General features: G+C 34.2%; 1 protein-coding gene across 8 annotated transcripts in view; it reads right to left on the bottom strand.

Annotated features, from left to right (window-relative positions):
- The window catches only part of LOC127837254 (long-chain fatty acid transport protein 4-like), a 456,835-nt gene that overhangs the window by 8,030 nt on the left and 426,715 nt on the right, over nt 1-22,090 (bottom strand). Inside the window, exons 10-12 of one of the 8 annotated variants that reach the window (XM_052364178.1) lie at nt 14,784-14,829; nt 4,181-4,329; nt 1,486-3,833 (exon numbers count right to left, since the gene is read on the bottom strand). The exons of 2 other annotated variants lie outside the window; for them this stretch is intronic. In XM_052364178.1, coding sequence (XP_052220138.1) covers nt 3,819-3,833; nt 4,181-4,329; nt 14,784-14,829 — 210 coding nt within the window. In that variant the 3' untranslated portion in view covers nt 1,486-3,818. Of the gene's footprint in view, nt 1-1,485; nt 3,834-4,180; nt 4,330-5,266; nt 5,313-14,783; nt 14,830-22,090 lie in introns of those variants that run through there. 5 more of the 8 variants (XM_052364177.1, XM_052364172.1, XM_052364173.1 and 2 more) reach the window with 5 other exon arrangements.

The raw sequence follows: 22,090 nt of genomic DNA, 5'->3' as shown, positions 1-22,090 counted from the left end.
CCCACGCTCGGCTTTTGTCCAATTTATTTTCACCCCTGGGGTATATAAAAGTTCCATAATTCATTCAAATTTCCAAATATGGGCATGCAGTTGGTGTGTACAGATGCTGTAAAGGTGTTTAAAGTTTAAACAAGATGAAATAAGTATTCTTTTACAGACATTTATTTTTTACAATTTTTTATCTATGGAAGAGCGCCATGAAATGTAAGTGATTTCAGCCAAGTAAAAATTGGGTCGGTTAAAAACAAAGTGTCATAAAATTCAAAATAGTATCATTTAAGTCATATTTTAAACTTAGTTTTTATAGAAACACTATATACAGCAAAAATACCAAGAAATAGACAGATTTACCGTTTACTTTTTGAAATAAAAATATAAATGCAACATGCATGGTTCGTATTTTCAACAGTTAATCACCCAATTTCGCCATAACGTTGTTTTAATTTTAATAATTGAAGAATGTGCATAAAAATTGCAACATATTTAACAATAAATATAGTTTATATGCCATATTAAATCAAATTACGTTAGAAAATAAATAATACGCGTCGCAAAAAAGTATACGTCGTCGGCAGGATTCGAACCTACGCGGGAATATCCCAAAAGATTTCTAGTCTATCGCCTTAACCACTAGGCTACGGCACCTAATAGTAGGCTCTTCAACCTTCGAAGAAATCGCGGGAAATCATTAGAGGTGCGCTACCTTAATAACCGTACAAAATATGTGATAATTTCTCGTTAACATTAATAATGTATATCTAGGTCCCTATACTGACTCTCTTGTCCACTAAGGAACCCACACATAATTTGACACAAGCGATCAGAGAAAAAAAGAAAATAGTGGCATTCATTGCCAACACAAATTTATTTTAAGTCCTTTCCCAAAATTTCCGATTGATGGTTTTACTTTTAGATTACAACAAAAAATAGATTTGTGAAGTGTAGAAATAAAGTGTTTTGAAGTTGTAGTAAACATTTTAGTGAAATGTTTATGATTAGAATTACTCACTATCTTTTCAAAATAACTTTGACCTTGACGGATGACCTTGACCATGATCTTTCATCACTCATAATATGCAGCTCCATGAGATACACATGCATGCCAAATATGAAGTTGCTATCTTCAATATTGCAAAACGAAGTTATAGTGTATATTAAATCAGCGATTTTGACCCATGTTTTTTACCTTGGCCTTGAAGGATGACCTTGACCTTTCACCACTCAAAATGTGCAACACCATGAGATACATATGCATGCCGAATATGAAGTTGCTATCTTCAATATTGCAAAAGTAATGACAAATGTTTAAGTTTGACGCAAACCAACAAACTAACAAACCAACCAACAAACAAACAAACAAACAGACAGGACAAAAACAATATGTTCCCCAGTATAGACTGAGGGACATAAAAAGGAGTACTCAACTTCTAAACAGTTCTTTCGACAATTGGATTTGTTGTGGAAAAAGCAATCGCAGATACAAAATATGTTGTCTTATTCTTTATTTTGCAACACAATGTTAGCATTATCAAGTCCGAGCTTCAAAACATTTTCAATTCTAAACTTGAAATGCATAGAGGTAGCTGCGGAAAACCGTTAATGTCATCGAGGTTACACATTAAAACCCAGAGGGCGAGAATGCAAGAACGCGAGAGTACGATGACGAGAATGCGACAATACGATGAAGACAGTGCGACAATACGATTGCGAGAATGCGATGGCGGTAATGCGAGAACGCGATAGTACGATAACGACAATACGATGGCGACAGAGCAATAGTAAGATTGCGACAATGCGATAGTCATATATTACTGTCGCCATCGTATTATTGCATTCTCGCCATCACGTTCTCGCCATCGTATTGTCGCGCGGTCGTCATCGTATTGTCGCATTCTCGCCATAGTACTCTCGCGTTCTAGCACTCTCGCCATCGCGTTCTCGCCATCATATTGTCGCACTGTTGTCATCGTATTGTCGCACTCTCGTCATCGTACTATCGCGTTCTCGCCCTCTGGATTTTAATGTGTAACCACGATGGCACTAACGGTATTCCGTAGGTAGCTGTTACATCAGTTTCATTTTAATGTAGAGACTCATTTGCGCTTAAAGAATTCCTCTCAATCATTCGCATGTATTGAATGTCGGAAGGACATGCGGAGGTATCTGAATCGTAACCGGGTTTTGGTTTCGTTATATACGTATATTATGATTTAAATTGCAAAAAAGGTCCAACATTCTGAACACCAAAATATAATTAACAAGCAAATTCGTTGAATTGATATCCCCCGCCAATATGCTTCTGGACACTCATACCAAATTTAAATGAAATCTGCCAAAGCACTTTCAAAATATGGCTCTGGACACACACAAAGCATTTTTTCAAGATACAAAGGGTCATAACTATGTTATTATCAGATGGTGTACAATGCCATTTGGCGTGCATCATTCTATTATCCATATGTATACTCATACCAAGTTTCAATGAAATCCGCCAAAGCACTTCCAAGATATGGCTCCGGACACAAAAGAGCCTATAGTAAAAGCATTCTTTCAAGATACAAAGGGCCATAACTCTGTTTTTAACAGATGGTGTACAATTCCATTTGGCGTGCATCATCCTCTTATGCATATATATACTCATAACAAGTTTCAATGAAATCCGCCAAAGATATGGCTCCGGACACAAAAGTGCCGGACGGACGGACAACGCTAAAACAATATCCCTCCGCCTCTGGCGGGGGATAATAACCGACAAACAGAAAATTCTGAAAACTTGCATAACTTGACAAATGTAAAGTTCTATACAAATGAGGCCCGAAAATAAACATAAAATAACATAGAAATGGGTTCAATCGTAACAGACTCACAAAGCGCAAACCATAAGTCCCCTCCGGTGAAACCGGTAGGGGACAACAAAAAAACAATACAATATATTGGAATATTTTTGCACCCCTACATGTTACCAGAGTTCGATTAACTGTTGACTATAAATATTTAATGTTACCCACGGAATTACAAACAAAACTCAAATACAGTAACATTACGATAATACAAATAAAGTAATATAAACGTACGCGTTTCGGTTGCATTGTTAAATAAACAAACTCCATGGACGATTAATGAATGTCTACAAAGTACTCTATTGAATTAATCAAACAAAACAAATGTAATTATGAAATAATGTGTGTGCTTTTTACATGTACATGTACAATGAAAAGGCCGATTATAACTAACTTTATTAAACCAGCATGAAGTATATCGTATCTATTTGCAGGTCATCATTGAGTTCACAAATAGAACATTACGATTGTAAAAACCTCAAAATAACAATTAAAATGTGAAAGTGTTGTGCAGGGAGAAACTGCCCATAAAACATACGTATTTAAACCATAAGCTTGTGCGGCATGTTTAAAATGATAAAACAGTGTTCCATTTAATGAAGATAACTAGTTAACAGAGCGATGACTTTAATGTTTGCTTTGTTTATTAGGCTACAATGCATGACATGATTATGGTTACTATAACTTAACAAAAATATTTTAACCATTTAAGAAAAAAATACAAACAATTTTATTTTGCCTCACACATGAAGAGCTCAATCATGAAGCCTCTTCTATGGCAAACATACAAAAAAAGATTAAAAAAATCCCTGTTAAAAGCTCACAACTTAATATTTCAAAACCTGATCTTTTGCTTACACATATCGCTGTAAATATCTAGAGTTAAAGGTTCATATTGGCCTGTTTTGTTATTCATGTAAAATAGTCGATCCTCAGTTTTGTGTGGGTTAAAGCCTTCTGCTTGAAGGGTTGTCTTATTTAGCTTTTGTGAACCTGAAAGGAGAACGGTTCACATAATCATTGACTTTCACGACTAAAAAATGGTTCAAATTATGTTTATAAAAACAAATACTGAATCAGCTAAACATCTTTCATGTTTGACTTTTATTATCTAGGGCTAAGTTTTATAAAAGAACCAAAATTAATAATGAGACCAAATTGTGATTCTTTAATTCTGTTACTCAAAGTGGCTATTTCGGAGGCACTTGATTGAAACAACCCAGAAAAAGAAATAAGGATAAATAATAAAATTTTGAAACCCCAAAATATTTCAAACTTCAAAGTAGATATCAACAGAATAACAATACGACAACAGTTATTAACGAGCAAAATCCACAAACCAGTGGTGTCTGCAGCCTTTTCCATAAGGCGAATACACAAGGGTCTTGAATATGGTGGGAGTTTTTCTTGTAATGCTTTGCACAGTTGTACACAATTGATTTGTGTTCTGGTTCTACTATGGCCACCATACCTGCACGACCTTCAGCACCTGTTGAAAACAAATCTAGGTCAAAAGTCACACTTGCAACTGTGTATATTCACTTTATAACTCCATTTTCTAGTGGGATGGGTTGCGGAACTTTGCAACATAGAATGTTGCAATCAGGAATTAGTTAAGTAAAAACATTTTGTAGTGGTGTTATTATCCATAGCCATGCAAGATATTTATGATTTACCATAAATGATCATGGGAACAGCAATTTCTTGCAGACGTTTGGATCAATGTAGATCTACATCCATATAGAAGCTGCCTTAAATACTAGCTATGCTGAGTCAATGACATCTCACTTTTTGCTTTCCATACCAGTTACTTCCACTCCATAGACGACAGCATTACTCAGACCTATGATCTTGCTGATGGTGGTCTTATATGTGAAATATACTTAGGAAATTTGAAGGATTTTGGAGAAAACAAATATTGGTTTTATGTAGGAATAAAAAAATGTCTCCCCCGAAAATTATTAATATGCTAAACATACTTTGGATATATATACAGGAATCAGAAAAAGTATTTATTATATTACCTGTATGTATGTTAAAGGACCGATTTGTACATATGTTTGTATTAGACCAAAATGCGCAAAAGCAGAAATTAATTTTCACAGGTTTCACAAAAAAAACTGTAATTTTTTAGACATTTAAAAAAAAAGATTTTCAACAAATATTTAAGCTGTAAAAATTAAGCTTCATAGATGAAGTTTCACATAACATATTACTAAATATCTGCCATACCAGTATGGAAAGTCATAAAAGTATGATTAATAATTAGTAAGTAAGTTGGTAAAATGGAGCTCTATGAATATATGTTGAAAACCTCCACAATACAAGTAAGGAGGGTCATAATCTTAAAATTTTAAAAAATTATGTAAACTGTGCACTTGTGTGTACATATGCCCTTTAACAATATCCAAAAACAGTCAGCATACCGGTGAGGAAGGCCATGTCTCCCTTCTTGAACACGTTCATGGCCACCTTCTTTTCAGTGGCTTCCTTGCTCACATAGCCGTCAAACTGTCTTAGGGGTCACCTGCCACTATTTTTACCACTAACTCTCCAGGCTCACCTTCAAATCAAAGCTGTGTTATAGTGATATATAATATACATATTACTTTTTGTCAACTAAAAAGAAACATATTGCTCAATAGCAAGAATATCGTTAAAAGTTTACAAAAGCACCTTTCAAGGGCGAAACAGAATATATATATATATATATATATATATATATATATATATATATATATATATCAGCTGACTTAGACACTTTATTCTGCAAAATACATTGTTTATTAAACTTACATAAAACAAGTTCTGCTTTGTTTCTATATTTTAGGAAAATGTAGACAACAGTATATTATACACGGAACATTGCACTAGTATGCTGTTCTCAGAGCTTGTATTAGTCTTAATCATTGTGTAAAGTATCTAACTGTGTTAGTACAATACGTAATTATTGTACAAAAACATAGCCCTTCTTAAGGAGCAATATATTGAAACGCAAAGTAATTAACTCATTAATTCATGGTGTTGTTTATACTTATTCTAAATGTTAACAAACACACTTAAAGGTTTTAATCCTCAATGTAATTGTATGATCTTTTCATGATTCAATTTCAGAAGCAAGAAGACTACATTTTGCAAACATATCGGAAAAGATGGCCTATAAATAACATCAAAATATTGAATTAACTAAAAGTACTACATAAAACGTATGGTAGTAGGTAGCCTATTAGTACTACCCCAAAATATGGTAGTATATAGTGTGATTTATAAACACACGTGAGCTAAAAAAAAGAAAATTACAAATTAACAAAAAAAGTCTTAAAAATTGAAACGTGTGTCTTATTTTTACCTGGTTTTGCCCGCACACAGACTCCGTTTCTGTCCCTCATGATGTTATTGTCCTTGTCCAACTTTATCAAGGTCACTGGATACATGAAGGGAGCGATCATGGCGGTGAAACCACAGGCCCCATTGGTGTTGCCAATTTTGACTGGAAATCAAATCATATACAATGTCTCTTTGGTGTAAACTAATGTTAATGCAGAACGCTTTATGTTTTACAATTTTTCCAATATGAAGAGTATACAAAAGTATCATTTTATACTCAGTAAATATATAATTTGTTCTTTTTTTATAACAATTCAGACTCCCTGTTATCAAAATTTACACATTTTTCTATGCATACTCACTGTTTTGACAGTTTATACTCATTTATACTAAAACCTATATTCACAACTCTTCAAAGTTATATTCCATGATATAACAATTTATACGGCCTGATGTAAATATGTATACTCACTGATGTTACAATTTACACTCACTTATGTTGTGATTCATACATCACTGATATTTCAATTCATACATCACTGATATTACAATTTATACTGACTGATGTTACAATGTGTAAATCACTCATATTACAATGTATACTCAGGCATTTTTCAATGTATACTTACAATTTATACCCCACTGATGTTACAATCAAAACCGCCATGGTGCTACAATCTATAACTCACTGATATTACAATCTATGCCTAACTGATGTTACAATTTAAACCGCACTGATGTTACAATCTAAACCTCACTGATGTTACAATCTATACCTAACTGATGCTAAAATATATACCTCACTGATGTTACAATCTAAACCTCACTGATGTTACTATCTATAGCTCACTGATGTTACCATCACTCACTTACTGGAGCTACAATATATACCTCACTGATGTTACAATCTATTCCTCACTGATGTTACAATCTTTGCCACACTTATGCTATAATCTATACTTTACTGATGTTACAATCCATCACTCACTGATTTATCAATCTAAGCCTAACTGATATTACAGTCTATACCTCACTGAAGTTACAATCTATACCTCACTAATATTACAATCTGTACACACTGATGTTACAATCCATACCTTCCTGGTGTTTCAATGCATACCTCACTCATACTACCATTTATACTCACTGATATTACAATTTCCCTCGGTGGCACCATAAAACTTGCCAATCATTTTCACGCCAAATCTCGTCTGGAAATCACGCCACAATCCTGGCTGAAGCCCATTGCCAAACATGACTCGCAAGCGATGCTGATTCTCGGTTGGTCAGAACGGCTGAGCCATTAAGTAACGACATATCTCACCAATGTATTGTGCTGCCTGTAATGAAGAAATAACTGAGAAATATTTAATGTAAAAAAAAGGTGATTGAGAAATTCTCCAATGAATTACAGTTTAAAGACTCAAACAGATGTCTTCAGGCTTATTAGTTTATTTTATCCCCATGCACATACCTAGTGTTTATACCCAGTGACCAAATTGCACATTTATATAATGTTCTTACAAAATGTGTATTGAACTTGAATATTTCTAACTGTACATTTCTTTTTAATACATATTTTCTTACTAAAACTATCATTATTGTTGTTTGCTTGTTTTTTAAATTCTGTCCTGCTACTTATCCAAGTATCCGAAAATGCATTACCCAACCAGTTTTACAGTAAGAATATAAGATTTCAGTTTCTTTTATACCTAACGATAAAATATGACATTTCTGCAGTGAAAGAACAGCAGTGAAAAGAACAAATAGTTATTTTCACCGATGAAAAGAACACATTTTTGGAACTCCTTTTTCTATTTTTAGATCATCATAAATAATTTTATATATATTTTCTATGATCACGAGTGAGTTAAAATCAACATTCCACAGAATCAAATGTATTGAAACACGCCACAGGAGAAACTCCGCGAAAGGGTAACTTTTCAGCGAAAGGGAAACAGATGTTAATTATTTTCTTGAAAAAGGGGCATAAAAGAAACAGAAAATGTGTTCAAATCAGTGTAAGATCATTTGATATTTCACTTGTGATCATAGAAAATTAATATTTTCTATGATCACTTGTGAAATAACAAACGATCTTACACTGACATGAACAAATATCCTCTATGCCATGTTTGTCCTTGATGTAAAAAGAACAATTATCAATTATTTGTTACTAGAAAAATGTATGAATAACTATGATGACATTGACAGGACACCTATGGAACTTTGAATATATAATAGTTCCAGTTATCAATTTAAGGATGGCTACATCCTTGAAAAAGAAAGGACAGAAACCTTTAGTTTTGTTTAAACATTATTTCGCTTTATTCCATTGAAAGCCTAAGTCTTATTTAGACACACGCAAGTCCGTTTCCTAGGTTGAAACAGTATGTTGTGTCTTTGGAGAAGATTGTAAAAACGGTCTAACAGTTGGGATTGAAACATCAACCTCCCAGATGCTAGGTGGAAACCATATCCACAACGACCTTTCGTAAAGAAAAACCTCACATATTTCAAAATGTTTACAGAATAATCAACACTCACTGTACAGTTATATTTCCAACAGTCATCCCAGAATTCACTGGCTGAGAATTTCTTCTTGATGACCACAGTGGTCCCCCCTAGAAATGCCTGCCCCATACCAATAATGCCCCCTGCTGTGTGATACAGGGGTAGAGGGTCGTATAGTATGTCTTGATCAGTTAGTCCCAACATCATGTGCACAGCACTGGCCATGTAGTAGAACCTGAATTACTAGGCCAGGTTAACTACAGCAATCAAAGGAATCTTTGTAAGACACATAACATATTTGGAGAACTTAGCCGTTAAAAATGTATCTTAATGTAATGAATCCATGTAGGTGACCTTGATTAACAGCTTAATATGGAGCTAACTATAACAAGTTTGTGTCTTCTGAGAGACAGACAGAAATCTTTGAGTCTAAAAAAAATCCTTTTAATAATATGATTTAAGTTTGACTGATACCTGGAGTGAGAAATGATGGCAGCTTGAGGTAATCCTGTTGTTCCAGCTGTGTACACATAAAACACACGGTCTGAAAATTCAAACAAAATTATTTTGCACACAAAGACTGAGTTCTGAATAGATATTGTGACCAATCATGAAAATCATTGTAAGCATTTGCAAATGAAAAACAAGCCTTTTTTGTAAACTTGTTTTTGTTCTTTAAAGTTCTAGTTTTATCATTTAAGGTAGCGCACCTCTAATGGGCACATATCCAAATATAATCTAATTAATTATTTTCTTAATCAGCATCATTTCACTGAACTACATGCAAATTTGTAGGTAGGCTTTCCATGCTTTTTATAAAAATATACCGATTTTTTCAAAACTACCCCACGCTCGGCTTTTGTCCAATTTATTTTCACCCCTGGGGTATATAAAAGTTCCATAATTCATTCAAATTTCCAAATATGGGCATGCAGTTGGTGTGTACAGATGCTGTAAAGGTGTTTAAAGTTTAAACAAGATGAAATAAGTATTCTTTTACAGACATTTATTTTTTACAATTTTTTATCTATGGAAGAGCGCCATGAAATGTAAGTGATTTCAGCCAAGTAAAAATTGGGTCGGTTAAAAACAAAGTGTCATAAAATTCAAAATAGTATCATTAAAGTCATATTTTAAACTTAGTTTTTATAGAAACACTATATACAGCAAAAATACCAAGAAATAGACAGATTTACCGTTTACTTTTTGAAATAAAAATATAAATGCAACATGCATGGTTCGTATTTTCAACAGTTAATCACCCAATTTCGCCATAACGTTGTTTTAATTTTAATAATTGAAGAATGTGCATAAAAATTGCAACATATTTAACAATAAATATAGTTTATATGCCATATTAAATCAAATTACGTTAGAAAATAAATAATACGCGTCGCAAAAAAGTATACGTCGTCGGCAGGATTCGAACCTACGCGGGAATATCCCAAAAGATTTCTAGTCTATCGCCTTAACCACTAGGCTACGGCACCTAATAGTAGGCTCTTCAACCTTCGAAGAAATCGCGGGAAATCATTAGAGGTGCGCTACCTTAATAACCGTACAAAATATGTGATAATTTCTCGTTAACATTAATAATGTATATCTAGGTCCCTATACTGACTCTCTTGTCCACTAAGGAACCCACACATAATTTGACACAAGCGATCAGAGAAAAAAAGAAAATAGTGGCATTCATTGCCAACACAAATTTATTTTAAGTCCTTTCCCAAAATTGCCGATTGATGGTTTTACTTTTAGATTACAACAAAAAATAGATTTGTGAAGTGTAGAAATAAAGTGTTTTGAAGTTGTAGTAAACATTTTAGTGAAATGTTTATGATTAGAATTACTCACTATCTTTTCAAAATAACTTTGACCTTGACGGATGACCTTGACCATGATCTTTCATCACTCATAATATGCAGCTCCATGAGATACACATGCATGCCAAATATGAAGTTGCTATCTTCAATATTGCAAAACGAAGTTATAGTGTATATTAAATCAGCGATTTTGACCCATGTTTTTTACCTTGGCCTTGAAGGATGACCTTGACCTTTCACCACTCAAAATGTGCAACACATGAGATACATATGCATGCCGAATATGAAGTTGCTATCTTCAATATTGCAAAAGTAATGACAAATGTTTAAGTTTGACGCAAACCAACAAACTAACAAACCAACCAACAAACAAACAAACAAACAGACAGGACAAAAACAATATGTTCCCCAGTATAGACTGAGGGACATAAAAGGAGTACTCAACTTCTAACAGTTCTTTCGACAATTGGATTTGTTGTGGAAAAAGCAATCGCAGATACAAAATATGTTGTCTTATTCTTTATTTTGCAACACAATGTTAGCATTATCAAGTCCGAGCTTCAAAACATTTTCAATTCTAAACTTGAAATGCATAGAGGTAGCTGCGGAAAACCGTTAATGTCATCGAGGTTACACATTAAAACCCAGAGGGCGAGAATGCAAGAACGCGAGAGTACGATGACGAGAATGCGACAATACGATGAAGACAGTGCGACAATACGATTGCGAGAATGCGATGGCGGTAATGCGAGAACGCGATAGTACGATAACGACAATACGATGGCGACAGAGCAATAGTAAGATTGCGACAATGCGATAGTCATATATTACTGTCGCCATCGTATTATTGCATTCTCGCCATCACGTTCTCGCCATCGTATTGTCGCGCGGTCGTCATCGTATTGTCGCATTCTCGCCATAGTACTCTCGCGTTCTAGCACTCTCGCCATCGCGTTCTCGCCATCATATTGTCGCACTGTTGTCATCGTATTGTCGCACTCTCGTCATCGTACTATCGCGTTCTCGCCCTCTGGATTTTAATGTGTAACCACGATGGCACTAACGGTATTCCGTAGGTAGCTGTTACATCAGTTTCATTTTAATGTAGAGACTCATTTGCGCTTAAAGAATTCCTCTCAATCATTCGCATGTATTGAATGTCGGAAGGACATGCGGAGGTATCTGAATCGTAACCGGGTTTTGGTTTCGTTATATACGTATATTATGATTTAAATTGCAAAAAAGGTCCAACATTCTGAACACCAAAATATAATTAACAAGCAAATTCGTTGAATTGATATCCCCCGCCAATATGCTTCTGGACACTCATACCAATTTAAATGAAATCTGCCAAAGCACTTTCAAAATATGGCTCTGGACACACACAAAGCATTTTTTCAAGATACAAAGGGTCATAACTATGTTATTATCAGATGGTGTACAATGCCATTTGGCGTGCATCATTCTATTATCCATATGTATACTCATACCAAGTTTCAATGAAATCCGCCAAAGCACTTCCAAGATATGGCTCCGGACACAAAAGAGCCTATAGTAAAAGCATTCTTTCAAGATACAAAGGGCCATAACTCTGTTTTTAACAGATGGTGTACAATTCCATTTGGCGTGCATCATCCTCTTATGCATATATATACTCATAACAAGTTTCAATGAAATCCGCCAAAGATATGGCTCCGGACACAAAAGTGCCGGACGGACGGACAACGCTAAAACAATATCCCTCCGCCTCTGGCGGGGGATAATAACCGACAAACAGAAAATTCTGAAAACTTGCATAACTTGACAAATGTAAAGTTCTATACAAATGAGGCCCGAAAATAAACATAAAATAACATAGAAATGGGGTTCAATCGTAACAGACTCACAAAGCGCAAACCATAAGTCCCCTCCGGTGAAACCGGTAGGGGACAACAAAAAAACAATACAATATATTGGAATATTTTTGCACCCCTACATGTTACCAGAGTTCGATTAACTGTTGACTATAAATATTTAATGTTACCCACGGAATTACAAACAAAACTCAAATACAGTAACATTACGATAATACAAATAAAGTAATATAAACGTACGCGTTCGGTTGCATTGTTAAATAAACAAACTCCATGGACGATTAATGAATGTCTACAAAGTACTCTATTGAATTAATCAAACAAAACAAATGTAATTATGAATAATGTGTGTGCTTTTTACATGTACATGTACAATGAAAAGGCCGATTATAACTAACTTTATTAAACCAGCATGAAGTATATCGTATCTATTTGCAGGTCATCATTGAGTTCACAAATAGAACATTACGATTGTAAAAACCTCAAAATAACAATTAAAATGTGAAAGTGTTGTGCAGGGAGAAACTGCCCATAAAACATACGTATTTAAACCATAAGCTTGTGCGGCATGTTTAAAATGATAAAACAGTGTTCCATTTAATGAAGATAACTAGTTAACAGAGCGATGACTTTAATGTTTGCTTTGTTTATTAGGCTACAATGCATGACATGATTATGGTTACTATAACTTAACAAAAATATTTTAACCATTTAAGAAAAAATACAAACAATTTTATTTTGCCTCACACATGAAGAGCTCAATCATGAAGCCTCCTTCTATGGCAAACATACAAAAAAAGATTAAAAAATCCCTGTTAAAAGCTCACAACTTAATATTTCAAAACCTGATCTTTTGCTACACATATCGCTGTAAATATCTAGAGTTAAAGGTTCATATTGGCCTGTTTTGTTATTCATGTAAAATAGTCGATCCTCAGTTTGTGTGGTGGGTTACAAGCCTTCTGCTGAAGGGTTGTCTTATTTAGCTTTTGTGAACCTGAAAGGAGAACGGTTCACATAATCATTGACTTTCACGACTAAAAAATGGTTCAAATTATGTTTATAAAAAACAAATACTGAATCAGCTAAACATCTTTCATGTTTGACTTTTATTATCTAGGGCTAAGTTTTATAAAAGAACCAAATTAACAATGAGACCAAATTGTGATTCTTTAATTCTGTTACTCAAGTGGCTATTTCGGAGGCACTTGATTGAAACAACCCAGAAAAAGAAATAAGGATAAATAATAAAATTTTGAAACCCCAAAATATTTCAAACTTCAAAGTAGATATCAACAGAATAACAATACGACAACAGTTATTAACGAGCAAAATCCACAAACCAGTGGTGTCTGCAGCCTTTTTCCATAAGGCGAATACACAAGGGTCTTGAATATGGTGGGAGTTTTTCTTGTAATGCTTGCACAGTTGTACACAATTGATTTGTGTTCTGGTTCTACTATGGCCACCATACCTGCACGACCTTCAGCACCTGTTGAAAACAAATCTAGGTCAAAAGTCACACTTGCAACTGTGTATATTCACTTTATAACTCCATTTTCTAGTGGGATGGGTGCGGAAACTTTGCAACATAGAATGTTGCAATCAGGAATTAGTTAAGTAAAAACATTTGTAGTGGTGTTATTATCCATAGCCATGCAAGATATTTATGATTTACCATAAATGATCATGGAACAGCAATTTCTTGCAGACGTTTGGATCAATGTAGATCTACATCCATATAGAAGCTGCCTTAAATACTAGCTATGCTGAGTCAATGACATCTCACTTTTTGCTTTCCATACCAGTTACTTCCACTCCATAGACGACAGCATTACTCAGACCTATGATCTTGCTGATGGTGGTCTTATATGTGAATATACTTAGGAAATTTGAAGGATTTTGGAGAAAAACAAATATTGGTTTTATGTAGGAATAAAAAAAATGTCTCCCCCCGAAAATTATTAATATGCTAAACATACTTTGGATATATATTACAGGAATCAGAAAAGTATTTATTATATTACCTGTATGTATGTTAAAGGACCGATTTGTACATATGTTTGTATTAGACCAAAATGCGCAAAAGCAGAAATTAATTTTCACAGGTTTCACAAAAAAAACTGTAATTTTTTAGACATAAAAAAAAAGATTTTCAACAATATTTAAGCTGTAAAAATTAAGCTTCATAGATGAAGTTTCACATAACATATTACTAAATATCTGCCATACCAGTATGGAAAGTCATAAAAGTATGATTAATAATTAGTAAGTAGTTGGTAAAATGGAGCTCTATGAATATATGTTGAAAACCTCCACAATACAAGTAAGGAGGGTCATAATCTTAAAATTTAAAAAAATTATGTAAACTGTGCACTTGTGTGTACATATGCCCTTTAAACAATATCCAAAAACAGTCAGCATACCGGTGAGGAAGGCCATGTCTCCCTTCTTGAACACGTTCATGGCCACCTTCTTTTCAGTGGCTTCCTTGCTCACATAGCCGTCAAACTGTCTTAGGGGTCACCTGCCACTATTTTTACCACTAACTCTCCAGGCTCACCTTCAAATCAAAGCTGTGTTATAGTGATATATAATATACATATTAATTTTTGTCAACTAAAAAGAACATATTGCTCAATAGCAAGAATATCGTTAAAAGTTTACAAAAGCACCTTTCAAGGGCGAAACAGAATTATATATATATATATATATATATTATATATATATATATATCAGCTGACTTAGACACTTTATTCTGCAAAATACATTGTGTTATTAAACTTACATAAAACAAGTTCTGCTTTGTTTCTATATTTTAGGAAAATGTAGACAACAGTATATTATACACGAACATTGCACTAGTATGCTGTTCTCAGAGCTTGTATTAGTCTTAATCATTGTGTAAAGTATCTAACTGTGTTAGTATCAATACGTTAATTATTGTAAAAAAACATAGCCCTTCTAAGGAGCAATATATTGAAACGCAAAGTAATTAACTCATTAATTCATGGTGTTGTTTATACTTATCTAAATGTTAACAAACACACTTAAAGGTTTTAATCCTCAATGTAATTGTAGCCTCTTTCAGGAAAACAATTTCTAAAGCAAGAGTGTACAGTTTGTCAAACATATCGTGATACGCACAGGCTAATCAGGGATAACACTTCCCACTTTTATGTAATTTGAAGGAAATCTCTTCTAAACAAAAATCCAGTTTAATCAGAAAGTGTCCCTGATAAGCTTGTGCGAACTGCACGGGTTAATCTGGGACTACACTTTACGCACCAACATTAAGCTCAGATGTCCCAGAACTAGGCTCATATGACTCTCAACAAATCTTAGTAATACCTGTAAAATTGGTTATGGGCGCAGGTGGGGTATAGGTTGGACTCTTCTTCAACAACGGATCCAGACTGACAGCACCGACTACTGGGCACTGCCCACCGCCCATGTAATACAGGCGGCAGGACTTGGGAAGATCCCTGGATATGTCAGCAACGGCTGAAAGTAGCATGGAATTAATCAAGAATTAATTACTAGTATGCATGAGTTACGAAGTTAATGAGGTCCTTCCGTGACTGAGGCTGCATTATTTGTTGACCTGGAGTGCGCCCTCGCATTCCTCATTCCTGGTCTACAACGTACCTAATTAACGTATTAGACTCAGGAAAGTTGGGACAAATTTTGATTCGAGCTGCAATTTCACGCTACATGTATTTAGTTGTTACTAAACGATTTTCAAGTTTGGAGTGGTCTTGTGTTGTTGGCGGAAGCCCTTTAGCTGGTTTATGGGAAAATGAGGCGTACTGGATGTGCAATCCTTACAGATACCCCTGTGCATTTCGCACATGAAAGTATTAATAATTATGTTGCAATACAACGGTCCTGATTGGTAGCTTATTTCATCATATCTTTAAATAGACCCATATGCCGAAATTCATTTGAAACTTTAGAAAATTTTAAACGTTTGTGTTTATGACTCTTATCGTCTTTATTACCCACCCATAATTTGGTTTTTAAAATATAAATCGGGCATATATGGGAATATTGATTAACAGTCGATTAATTCAATTATTAATTGACTATGCAAACTAATTAGCAGGTGTTAACAACGTTCACGCCGTTGTTATTAATATTCATTTTCGGTTTCGTTACAGTTTTGAAGAATCCGCTATTGTTTTTATTTATTTAATGTTCGGCGTCTTTGGATATTTAACGAAATCAAAAACGTTGTCGCTATTACTCATTGTTGCGGTTAACAAAGAATTCCAAACTGCGAAATGATGTTGCATCATGTGCGCCAACTATCCCACTGGCTCTCATTATATTATTAGCAGACGACAAATGTTGATTCTGATTGGATGATTAAAATACACTGTTACTGTTTACGACATTACCGCAAGTGATCGGTGACTGATTAGATAATTGATTGCACTTTGTTATATGATTATAAGCAATACACAGTGTACAAACACATGGTCAGCGTGTTTATTCTACGTATGTCTGTCAATAAACCGGGCTACCGCTCTTATAGATTTACAGTAGCCCGGCGGGCGTCAGCTGGAAAATTTCAGTAGCCCTATGAAAAATTTCGGTAGCCCCCGGGCTCCGGGCAATGGATTTGTCGGACACTGATTAATTGTATTCCCATATTAGCCTGTAATTTGAGGCTAAACTGAGAGGGTACCCGGAGAAATACCCACCTGACCAGCAGTGTGAAAATATGATCACGTCATGCTACAGTATATAAACAATCCACTGACTAGTATAGATGATCACGTCATGCTACAGTATGTAACAAATCCACTTACTATTATAGAAACAAATCAGTGAGAAAAAATGTCAGTCAATGTGCTTTTTTTGCTTGCAGTTTAATCATGCAGAAAACAAAACAGACTGAATGAAATGTTTGCTCTATGACCGATGGTTTTATAAGGCAAATACTCATGTATTTCTCTATTATACATGTAGGTCATAATGTCACAATTCATAAAGGAGCATTTTTACTTTAAAAGTCTACTTGTGTGCATAATAATCATACTTACGTATAAACAAACAAGTTGACTAGTACTTCTGAATAAGTTTCAACTTTGTAAACAAATATGACTTTAATAAACAGCAAGTGAGAAGGACTTTGTTTAATCAAATATAAGGTTACTAATAGAAACTGTGTTGCGAATTGAACTATGTGATAATTGTCCTTTTAAACAGAACAGTAAAGGGTGTTTCTGAATACTTACCGCTTTATCATTATAATTTTATCAAGTTCTTGTGCAAGCCAAATGACTCAATTTTTTGCTAGTTAAAGCCACACACCTTGAAATGAAGGTAAATTTATGTATAAATAAGAAACATATTTTATCTATGCCAGGTAGAATATATCTGGTGGTTACAAGGTAGAAATCTGTGTATTTTGCGCTTTAAAACTTTAAAATAATCGCGTTTGTTGAAATGGACGTATACGTCTAGAAATCCTACTTTCAGTTTTAAAAGTGGTACCATTTTAAAAATAATATATTACTTGCTAACTAGGCTATAGTTTTAATTTTAACTTATAATACCAATTAAAATATATCTGGAGGTTACAAGGTAGAAATCCATCTTTTTTTAACCTTAAAAATAATCGCGTTTGTCGAAATGGATGTATACATACAGAAATCCTACTTTCGTTTTTTTTTGTTTTGTTTTTTTATAAATTACTTGCTAACTAGGCTATAGATTAATGACAATTTTGCACACTTTCAAATTGCATCTATATGTATTGATAAACATGTATTTCATTTCAAGGTGTGTGGCTTTAATTGGTGAAAAAGAATAAATTGAATGGTTCACTTGTCCAATTGACCGAACATAATACTTTTTTTACTTGTGCAGACCTATAATTTGGTTGTCAAGGACCATTGGGCTAATATTATTGTCAAGACATGTACATATCATATAACAGCATGAATAAGATAAAAAAAAAAAGATAACTAAAAATTGTGCTTATAAAAGAGCTTACATTAGAAACTTATTCTCAGATAATAAAAAGCGTAAAAATGTAACCAATAATGAAATAAAGTATTACACAAATCCTCATGGTAGAAATTGCCAAGGCGTAAAGTATATGTTGTCCACAGACATTATTAGATCTCCCAAAAAGACCCCAAGTACTGGTTCTACCCAATAAACCGACTCAAGAGCATTTCAATAAGCCTTAAGCTTTCAGCGCAATCAGGCTTAAATAAATAGGAAAAACTAAATGCTCATTACCTGGGGCCATCTCTTCAGAGAAAACCACACATTGCGCTTGGGCGGCCTGTACACAATGCAGCAGGGATTTCTCCCTCAGGTTGAAGTTGATCAGGGCCGCTATGGCCCCTATCTTTGCCAGCCCCATCCAGTAGAACACCAGGTCAGGGCGGTTCTCCATCACCAGGGCGACCACATGACCTTGGCGTATGCCGGACTCGTTAAAAAAGTTTGCAATAGCATAGGTGAGAAGATCGACTTCCTAAAAAGATGTATTTGATGAGGGTAAATTCGTTCATGTACAAAAACAAAAATGGGACCGATTGCTCAAAACTGTATAAGCAACATGATGTCTTAAGCCAACAGGTTTTAATTTTTTAGATCGAGTTATTTATATGACTTAATTGTTAACCCTTTTTATTTAATAATTATAAACAAATATATTTGCTTGAAAAGTTTGAAAATGTTGGATAATAACATTTCTTTTAAAATTGATTTTATTTAGGTCTGAAGTTAACAGACAATTAATTAAACAGGCTTTTTTGTTTTGAGCAACCAAGGGCCCTGGTGTGTAAAACATATTGCTTTCATTTAGGTTTTAAGTTATTTACCGAATTGTTTCATTTTCATGCCAATCTGAAGAATATATATTTTGTGGAAATCTTGTTCTCTTATATTTATCACCTGCATGCAGCTCATGATTAATCACTTAACCCTTTACCACATAGATACATATTTTGACACATGTGTAGCCCCATAGAGGGTTAAATTTAATAAAAGACCTTTCTTTTCTTGCTTAAGTTTTAAAGGCTTCATTTCCAAGCCTTAGGTACTGATGAGCAGCAAACAGCATCAAACCTGAACACTGCGAGTTACTCCCAGGCTGTTCTGATTTAAAGCTGTTTGCAACATCCATGTTGACTTTGCTTCTGAGTGGACAGGTTTAAATACTATTACATTAAGGGCGGAGTTCAGTTAAGGCAACAACATATTTTTGACATACCATGATTGCACTTTCTTTTTGATAAATTTGATAAATAAGCCACAGATAATATGAATACGGTAGTATAAATAAACTGTGTACCGTTTTAGTCGGTAAACTTTGAAGTAAATAACAAGTAAAAATGTCAACGACAGAAATCTTCACACATCAATGTTTATTTGAATGATTTACAAACTCAATACATGGCAGCTAGTGTTGTTGTTTCACTATGTTGTGAATGGGATTAAAGACAAAAACTTTAAGTTGGGGAAAATTACAGCGTTTTGACTAAAATTGGGAAATAAGTGTTGTTGTTTTCAAGATAAGAGTGTTTTCAATATTAAAATTCGCCCTATTGGTGTTAAAAGGTACCATGCCCCTTTAAATTTTAATTACGCATGGTGCCTTTTTGCACCAATTGGGCGATATTTGAAAAAGTTAACTTATAGAGCAATATGTATTTTATTTTTTTCTCTTTTTAGAGAGATTTTACATTAAAAAAATTGAAACCTTCAATTGGGAATGTTTAGGCCCCATTTGGGAAAAATATAAACTTTTTCCATTGGGAATAAGGCAGTTACTGGCCTCGAATTTGAACGGAAAAAAAATGCAGCTGAGGTCTACATTTAGAAAATTTAAGTTCAATATATAGTATTAGATATGCGACTGAGTATAGTATTAAGGATTAAGTAATAGTTTTAAGTGCCAGCTAGACAGTGATTATTATGGGCAAGTCCCATTAGTTGAGTCATTATCAACGAACTCATCATACATTTTAGGTATTTAATTTCTCTTATTAACTTGCATTGCTAGTAACTGAAAAAGCATAACTGCTAGAGGGGTGAAATTTTAAAAACAAATAGTGTGAATGCTGTTATCTCTTGAATTTTTGTCAGAAAATAATCATTGTATAGCCTGAATATTTGCTTTATAGTCTAAAATCAAATATCATTTCTTTCAATAAATGTCTATGTTAAGCACAGAACATGGTGTACTGGTCGCCATCTCGTATTTTTAAACTATATTTTTCATGCCCTTCAATAAAACAAAAGAGTCTCAACCCTTTCCTGCTCAGAAGCAAAGTGAAAATGGCTATGTGCAAACAGCATAAAACCAGAACAGCCTGCAAGTAACTCACAGTCTGTTCAGGTTGTATGCTGTTTGCTGCTCATCAGTACCCGGTATCTTAGGGTTGGAAATGAAGCCTTTAAAACTTGAATAAGAAAGGACTTTGATTAAATTTAACTTTCTAAGAGGCTACACATGTGTAAAATACGTATCTTAGTGGTAAAGGGTTAAAGAAAATATGGAGCAACAAACAATAAGCTGCATATTTAGTACCTCTTTAATGCATAATGTTACAAAATATTTTTAAAAGTACTGAAATTTCCCAGTTTTCAAACACTCATTATAACACAAGTGACAAATGTTGAATAGCCGCACTTTACATCTTCATCAATTTTCTGAAGAACCATTTTATGTTTTAATGGCATTTGTAAACAAGAACTGCTAGTAAGTCATTAATCCGCATAAAAATCTCAGCTTTGAGAGAAATACCTGGTTGACATGTCATCTGCAAGAACGGTCTAGTATTGATTGTTTGAAACAGCGTCCAGCATAACTTTAGTAGACTGTGTTGTTGGAGTAAGAAGGGTTTGGAAAATTAATTATCAATATTGTTATTTTAAAGCCAATTACACTATGAACAAGACTTAAATTTAAAGACCAAGTGGAATATGTAAAGCCTTTGGCTCGGGCTAAGCCTTTATGTTTTTTGCTCAGATGTGTGAAAAAGTCCTCGCACAAAAACTGCTGGTACATTTTATTCTGATTAAGTTATGTACCGGTACCTTCAGGATTAACAATGCAAAATCATCCTTCAAGATACACCTACCTGAAAAGTCCATTTCTTGTCATCAAAAATGAAAACAGATCTTTTTGGGGGTATTTCTTCACTGTTTCTTGGAAGAGTTTGGGGATGCTGTGTCCAATGCGGTTGTATTTCTTCACACTCCATTTCAGGGTCAACAATACTCGCAGTCCTCTGTTAAATAGAGGAATGAATGTTCTGTATTTCCATTGATGACCAAAAGAAAAACATGAGCTAAGCTCTGGTAAAACAGGTCAGTTTAGCCGATTATGGCAGACAATATAAGCTTAAACAGTATCCTTTTGTTTACAGGAAGTCTCTTTAAGCCAAAATCCAGTTCAGGCAGAAACTTTGGACTGCACAGGCTAATCCGGGAAGACACTGTATGCAAATGCATTAAGCCCTGTTTTACCAGAGAGCAGTTTAAATGTTAATGTCAATCTTAACGATATCTGCAAACATTTGCATCGTTCATTGTAATCAACTTCACCTCAAGTCATACACAGTGTTCCCAAAACATTTATTTTCCTGAGTTGAATGCACTTCCTAGTGCAACTATCATTTTCACAATCATATCTAGATTTGTTTTTAGTTATAACTTAGTGGTGCAAACTCACTGTAATGTCAATCTTCACGATATCTGCAAA

This window comes from Dreissena polymorpha, chromosome 7, assembly GCF_020536995.1.
Source record: "Dreissena polymorpha isolate Duluth1 chromosome 7, UMN_Dpol_1.0, whole genome shotgun sequence".
Taxonomy (NCBI): Eukaryota; Metazoa; Mollusca; class Bivalvia; order Myida; family Dreissenidae; genus Dreissena; species Dreissena polymorpha.
The sequence above is the reverse complement of the archived record's forward strand: the minus strand, read 5'-3'. Positions and strand labels throughout refer to the sequence as shown.